Source organism: Anomaloglossus baeobatrachus, chromosome 2 (assembly GCF_048569485.1).
Source record: "Anomaloglossus baeobatrachus isolate aAnoBae1 chromosome 2, aAnoBae1.hap1, whole genome shotgun sequence".
Lineage (NCBI taxonomy): Eukaryota > Metazoa > Chordata > Amphibia > Anura > Aromobatidae > Anomaloglossus > Anomaloglossus baeobatrachus.
This window is the reverse complement of record NC_134354.1, coordinates 436,088,505-436,096,388: the sequence shown is the minus strand read 5'-3', so window position 1 is coordinate 436,096,388 and position 7,884 is coordinate 436,088,505. Positions and strand designations below refer to the sequence as shown.

The 7,884-nt window shown below is 46.2% G+C and overlaps 1 protein-coding gene across 1 annotated transcript in view; it reads left to right on the top strand.

Annotated features, from left to right (window-relative positions):
* Positions 1-4,745: 4,745 nt before the first annotated feature.
* Positions 4,746-7,884, top strand: part of LOC142289823 (multidrug and toxin extrusion protein 1-like) — a 131,304-nt gene continuing 128,165 nt past the window's right edge. Inside the window, exon 1 of the mRNA XM_075333753.1 lies at positions 4,746-4,847. Coding sequence (XP_075189868.1) covers positions 4,746-4,847 — 102 coding nt within the window. The remainder of the gene's footprint in view (positions 4,848-7,884) is intronic.

Here is a 7,884-nt window from a genome sequence, read left to right as displayed (position 1 = left end):
ATCCCATGCTTGTATCTTTGTCCCCCCTCGTATATAGTTCTCCAAATACTATAATGGCCCCCACATAGCCTTCCATATAGTATAAAGGGTCCCACATAACCCTTCATATATTAGAATGCACCTCCATAGTGCTCCATGTATTATAATGCATTTCCCATAGTCCTCCATGTATTATAATTCACCCATAGTTCTCCATATATTATACTGCACCACAGTCCTCCATGTTTTATAACGCACCCCCGTAGACCTCCATGTATAAAGTAGCCTCCATAGTCCTCCATATATTATAATGTAGCCCTCATAGTCCTATATGTATTACAATGCAGCCCCATAAACCTACATATTGTATTCTGCAGCCCCATACTTCTCCATGTATAATGCACCCATAAAGTCCATGTATAAGGTGTCCTTCATGTTTATTATGCAGCCCCATAGACCTCCATGTATAATGCAGCCCCATAGACCTCCATGTTTCATGCAGCCAGACCCCCAGGGCCTCCATGTGTCTTGCAGCCACCACCCCCCGGACCTCCATGTGTCATGCATCAAGCCCCCCAGGGTCTCTATGTGTCATGCAGCCAGCCCCTTACCAGGCCTCCATGAGTCATGCAGCCAGCCTCCCCCCCAAGGACTCCATGTGTCCTGCAGCCAGCTCCCTCCAGGGCCTCCATATGTCATGCAGCCAGCCCCCCCAGGGCCTCTATGGGGCCTGGCTGCAGGACACATGGAGGCCCTGGGGGGGTGGGAGGGCTGCCTGCAGGACACATGGAGTCCTTGGGCTGCAGGCTCCCCCAAGGACTCCATGTGTCCTGCAGCCAGCCCACCTAGAGCCTCTATGTGTCCTGCAGCCAGCCCCCCCAGGGCCTCCATGTGTCCTGCAGCCAGGGGCCCCCCCTAAGGACTGCATGTATCCTGCAGCCAGCCCCCCCCCCACCAGAGCCTCCATGTGTCCTGCAGCCAGGCCCCCACCCCCAAGGACTCTATGTGTCCTGCAGCCAGGGCCCCCCTAAGGACTCCATGTGTCCTGCAGCCAGGGCCCCCCCAAGGACTCCATGTGTCCTGCAGCCAGGGCCCCCCCAAGGACTTCATGTGTCCTGCAGCCAGCCTCCCCGTGCACTCATTTATTTATAAAAAAAACAAACAAAAAACAAGTACTCACCTCTCTTCTCCTTCCACCGCAGTTCTGTCCTCACCTCTACTTGCCCGTCCTCACTTCTGTCCTCGTTCCCCCGTGGCTCCGGTCGGCGTCCTCCTGTGCTCTGTGCTCTCACCACACACAGCAGTCGCACAGGAGTGACGTCACCGTGCAGGCACGGGGGAAGACTGATGATGCATAGAACTGCGCCGGCCACTCTAAGCAATATCAAAATAGTGCGCGGTGACAGGAGCGCGGTGAGTGACGGGAGTGCGGTGAGTGACGGGAGCGCTGTTACGGGAGCGCAGTGAGTGACGGGAGCATGGTGACAGGAGCGCAGTGAGTGACGGGAGCGCGGTGAGTGACGGGGGCGCGGTGATGGAAGCGCGGTGAGTGATGGGAGCGCGGTGACGCCACCGCTGATACCAGGCAGGGGGGCCTGGTGTCAGCGGCGGCAACCGGGTCATATAGCGGCCGCCGCGCGGTCTGCGGCAAAACAGCACAGCTCCTCTCACAGAAAGGAGCTGGCTGCTGAGCTGCCGGGCAGCCACGTGCCCCTAACCTCCCGGGCCCGGTCGCAATTGCGACCGCTGTGACCGCAGTAGTTACGCCCCTGCTCAGGACAGTCCATCTCACAACATTGCCGGGCTCTCTCACACCACTTTGTGGGAATCCCAACTTCCTTGCAGGTTTACATGGCATTGCTATCCTACCCAAATGAAAACAAGATCATACAATCGTTAATGATTACATTCTTAGCTCAGATGTTACACCGTTTTCGTCCTTGTTTCTTGAGACAAATATCCCTACAGGGGCATGGCTTCTCTCTGAGCAAGTAAAGAGTTACATTAAATCCCTATCACCACACAGCAACATCTTTAGGACAAACCAAATCACAAAAGAAAGAATCAGAAAACAAACGTAAAATAAGTAATCTTTATTGTGAAAAGTGTTAAAATACTAGATGAGGTGCAGTAACAATGGGGGTGCACAAGGTGGCATACCAGAACAGAGAGAAAAGTGTAAGGTTAAAAAACATAACAAATGCCAATACTAAAGAAAAAACCCAGTCACATTTTAAGTATAGCGTGTCAGTCAGTAATAGGAAACCCTGTGATGGAAGGATAATCTAAAGTGGCACAAAGAAATGAAAGTAAATAAACCATAGACCAATTACTCACCGCTGGAATGGCGCCAGGTTGGACCGTATTTACCGTATTTTTGATTAGTGGGTGGTGGTATATTTTCTCACACTGAGCAACCACTAAATTTACCTTCCTAGTCTTTAATTTTGGCTGAAGTTTTGATGAGACATCTTTAGGACGCACACATCTTTTGAACAACTGTGTTTAGGTTACATGCCACCGACTCACACTGTCTCATTGTTGTATGGCTTGTTCTTGGTAGATATTACAGCGAGGAGCTCCCCGCATCACTTTTTCTCTAAGTGGGAGGAGGATTTGGGTAGACCTATCTCCGAGGAAGAGCGTGCGAAGATCTTGCTATTTACGCAGCACTCATCAATGTGCGCACTAACTCAGGAGAAGAGGTACAAAATTCTTACCAGATGGTACAGATGCCCCACGACCATTAGGGCGATGTTCCCTAGGACCTCTGACACCTGCTGGAGATATTTGAGAAGTAGGGGCTCTTATCTACACATCTGGTGGTACTGCCTTCCTATTAGAACATTCTGGGCAGATGTGTTTGATCTATTTAATAAGGTTTCGGGGGCAGGGGTTTGGCCTTCCCCTGAGCTTGCTCTTCTATCTCTAAATGACTTCTCTATATCTAGGTACAAGAGGAGTCTCCTTAGACACTTTATGGCAGCTGCAAGAGCACTGATCCCCAGACTATGGAAACAAGAGAAATCTCCCTCTAGGTTTGATCTTGTGGCAGAGCTCAATTAGATCTTCAGGATGGAGAAGCTGGTGGGTCAGGCGACGGATACTTCAGAGAAGTTTCTCGACACTTGGACCCCTTGGGTGTTGTTTAGAGTTTCTATGGAATTTGGGCTCTGGATTGTGGGGTGATTCAGGAGGACTCGATGGAGGTTCTGGAGCATGTTGGGGATTAAGCTGCCCATGCAGGACTTTTTCTCTCCTTTTCCATTTTCCCCTTCTCTACACTTTCCTTGTGACTAATCTTGATCTCTTTCCTTCACTTTTTTTCCTTTCTTCCTGGACTGTTTACCGTAGCCATATTTGTTTGCTGAGTCAAACCTTTCTTCTATTTTGGCTTTGAAAGGCTTAATCTCTTTGTCTTAAATGTGATTATTCTGATTTCAAGAAATCTTTTTATTTTATCACTATGTTAACAAGTTTTCTAACAAACAAATATCTGACTTATATTGTATTTGCAACTGGAAGGTTTATTTCTGTAATAAAATCTGATTTGAACCAAAAAAATTACACCTGTACCTAAAAACTTTCATGAATCAATTACGTATTTTGTGTACCTTATAATGGACCGGGAAAACCATTCCACTTGACCTGCATAATAAGAAAAAATATGTGGGGTTAGCTGAAAACTTCAATTTAACTGCCTTAACAATCTTAAAGTGTGTCTGTCACCAGGATTGCACCCCACCCCCAAAATATTTATAGGAGCTTGCAGCTCTTTCAAAGACAGGTCCAGCAAAACCCTTAACATGGCCTGTCTGTTCCTATATTAGGCCGGAGTCACACTTGCAAGTGCCTCGCGTGAGTCTCGCATCGGCATCACCCGGCACAGCTGCACACTCTCCGGACAGAAGCTGGTCAGCTGCATTTACTTCTATGCAGCTGAGATGCTCGCCGGGTGATGTGATGCGAGCCTCTCATAAGTGTGACTCCAGCCTTCTTGATAAATCAGCTTCTCAATTGGCATGCAAGTGAAGCTGAAGATCTGAACCATTTGTCACTCCAACTCTATTTCCCACTCAGCGTGCCTCCTCCTGTTTGAGTGATGACATTTTTGCCTGAAGTCACACACCCTAGAGGTTGTCAGTCAAGCAGGAGGGGCGGCACTAAGCAGGAAATAGAGCTGGAGCGACAGAGGGTTCAAATCTTCAGCTTCATTTGCATATCAATTCAAAAGCTGATTTACCAATAACAGGGGAACAGACAGGCCATGTAAAGGTATTGCAGGACTTGTCTTTGAAGGAGGCACAGGCACATATAAATAGTTTTGAGCGTGAAATCCTGCTGAAACTGCAACATATTTATGAACTATTATCTAAATACAGGTGCAAGAACATTATAGTGAATAGTGACTATTTGGATGACTGCCAAACCAGTAAGTAAAACAAAATATGACATAATGTCAGAAAAAGAAATAAGAGTGACATAACTAGTCAAGTTCTTAAGGCAAATTGTAAGGTTTATTCTTTGTAGATTACATTAGAAGAAACACGCAAACCAGTCTGGTGACAGAAACTTGCTTATCCGCCTTGCCTTCTACCCCAAAGCATTCTCATTGTCATATGTTCTCTCATTCTTTTAGTGCTAGACATTAGAAGACTCCGATGAAACATTAACAGCCATGATCCTGACAAAACCATTTACTATGAAAAAATTCTAGACATTCTCTGGAAGAAGAGATCGATACCTGGGATATCTAATTTGTCGACATGCCAAGTGGCTGTTGTGATTTCATCTTGCACATGATCAAGGAAATATACCGTGAAAATGTGATTGAATTTAAGATTCTGCTTTGGTATACCGGACCTCTGGTAAGTAATTGCATGGAATGTATTGGAGATCTCTTCACTCTGGTCATTCATAAATTGATTTGACAATATGTGTAGTTTTTACAATTATACTCTGTGTAATTATCAGTGAATAGTAAAATACTAAGTAATAGGCCCTTTATTAGTACACCGGATATATGATAATTTGTATACCATTATGATGATGATCAACCATATCATCTCATGTGTCTGGCTAGCACATGCCTACGTGGGGATCTTCTTTTGGAACCTTTTTATCTTACACTTATGAATCCTATCCTTTGAGTCATTGGAGAACTTATTGGATCAGATATCTGTTGTAAGGTTGAAGTAAATAACTACTGTAAGCAATGGGTGACCGTGAAATGTCATTGAATCAAGCTATGATGGATCAAATTGAACCTTCTGTAGGCTTTACCTAAGAAAAAGGAAGAATTACAATATACAGTGGAACTTTGGATTAAGAGTAACTTTGTTTGGGAGTGTTTTGCAAGAGAAGCAAAGCTTTCTAAAAATGTGTAACTTGGTTTAAGAGCAATGCTTTGCAATAAGAGCAAATACTCACCGTGCATGCTTCCGGTTCCTTCCTTTTACCATGCTTCAACCCACTCTGGAGGTAAATTTCTGTACATATGTACTGTATACAGTATTCTATTGTAGAGTACAGTATATACTGTATAGCATATCTATCAATTTGCATTTGTGGATATAGTATTGTACTTTCTGATTGATAACCAGTACAGCACATTGCTAGTATTGTACCTCCTGCACGCCAACATTCTATTGTAACCAAACTACAGTTTGTTTTATATGCTTTTACTGTACTATACAGTAGTTTATATTAGTGTACTGTAATAATGTTATGTGAATATAGTACATTATTTTGTATTACTGTAACAAGTTTGTATAAATACAGTAATTATTTTTTTATTAATTTATTTTTTTTAAGTTGTGGAACGAATTGTCTGCGTTTCAATTATTTCCTATGACACAGTTGCTGACTTCTTTTCATGATCTTTTCTCTAGACCAGAGTTCCCCAACTTCAGTCCTCAAGGCTCTCCAACAGTGCATGTTTTCAGTATATCCATAGTATGGCACAGGTGATAATTTAATCACCCGCACAGGGGATGATTCCAAAACCTGTGCAATGCTGAGGAAATCCTGAAAATATGCACTGTTGATGGGCCTTAAGGCTCTGTGCGCACGCTGCAGATTCACCACGGATTTTGCAGGGATTTGTTGCAGAAAATGTGTCTAACATTGCTGTAGTCTATTCCCCAGCAAATCCTATGGCTATGTGCCCACGGGGAAAGTGTCCTGCGGTTATATCCGCAGGACATTCCGCAGGAGCTCCTAGAAATCCGCAGCACAACTTTGTTTGTCTGTTTCCATGCTGCGGTTTTCTTGTGGAATTTCCTGCGGATATCCTGCGGTCATTCTGCATTGAGGACACAGTACCGTTGCTTGGGCACTGCATCCTCAATGCAGAACAAGTGCTGGAGTGATCGGGGCGTTCATACTTACCTCCATCGCGCAGCACTTCTCTCCGTCTCCGGCCGTGTCTGCACTGTGCAGGAGAAGGTGGGCGGGCCTGCACTAGCTCTGGCTGTCACATGACCGGAGCTCGTGCAGGCCCGCCCACCTCCTTCTTCCTGCTCCTAGCTCCACTCCTGTCCTGTGCGCGGAGGGAAAGTGACCGGGTGTCTGCTATCAAGGCAGGTAAGTATGGGACCAAGTCAGATTTCCGCAGGTAATTCCGCAAAAAGAATTGACATGCAATTACGTGCGACTGCGGGACATCCGCACCATGTTCCGCAGCTGCACGTATCCGCAGCATGGACACAGCACTCCCCATGTCCCATAGGATAACATGGGGAGTGTCTGTGAACCTGCGAAATTACCTGGAAAATCCAGAAAATCCGCAGGTTTCATCTCATGTGGGCACATAGTCTATGGGTTTTAAAAAATGCTGTGCGCACACTGCGTTTTTTTATACCCGCGGATTTTCCGCTGTGGAATTAATGAGCATGTCACTTCTTTTCCGCAGGTACCTGCGTTTTTTGCCATAGATAATGGTAAAAACTGCGGGGACCAACTTGCGGGAAATCCACGGTAAACCGTGGCAAAACCACGGCAAATCGCGACAAAAATGCGGGTGTGGTTTTACCACAGTTTTTACCACGGGTGCGGGATTCTTCCAGAGGGTCAGTTTTTTTCTTAAGAAAATGCCACTTTCTAGTGCGCACATAGCCTAAAGCGGGCTTTACATACAGCAACATCGCTATCGATGTCGCTGGTGAAAGCACCCGCCCCCGTCGGTTGTGCGTCACGGGCAAATCGATGCCCATGGCGCACAACATCGCTTACACCCGTCACACATACTTACCTGCCGTAGCGACGTCGCTGTGGCCGGCGAACCGCCTCCTTTCTAAGGGGATGGTTTGTTCAGCGTCACAACAGCGTCACTAAGTGGCCGCCTAATAGAAGCGGAGAGGCGGAGATGAGCGGGCCAATATCCCGCCCACCTCCTTCCTTCCTCATTGTGTGCGGCCGCAGGTACGATGATGTTCCTCGTTCCTGCGATGTCACACATAGCAATGTGTGCTGCCGCAGGAACGACGAACAATCTGCGTCCTGCAACAGCAATGATAATTGGGATTAGAACGACCGGACAACGATCAATGATATGGTGAGTAATTTTGATCATTAACGGTCGTTCGTGCGTTTCACACGCAACGACGTCGCTAATGAGGCCGGATGTGAGTCACGAATTCCGTGACCCCCAACGACATCTCGTTAGCGATGTCGTTGCGTGTAAAACCCGCTTAAGGGCTGGAGTTGGGGGACACTGCTCTAGACTTTTTCAAACTAAATGTTGGTACATTTTCCTGAGTAAATCTCCCTTGGCATACTTTAGTACATGCAATCATGAGTTCAAGATAAGTAGGGAACATGCTGATCTTCTTTATTTCTTTAAAAAAAACTATTGCTCCCAGGGCTATGTTCCTTACGCAGAGATTCAGACTAGGCTTGACAGGT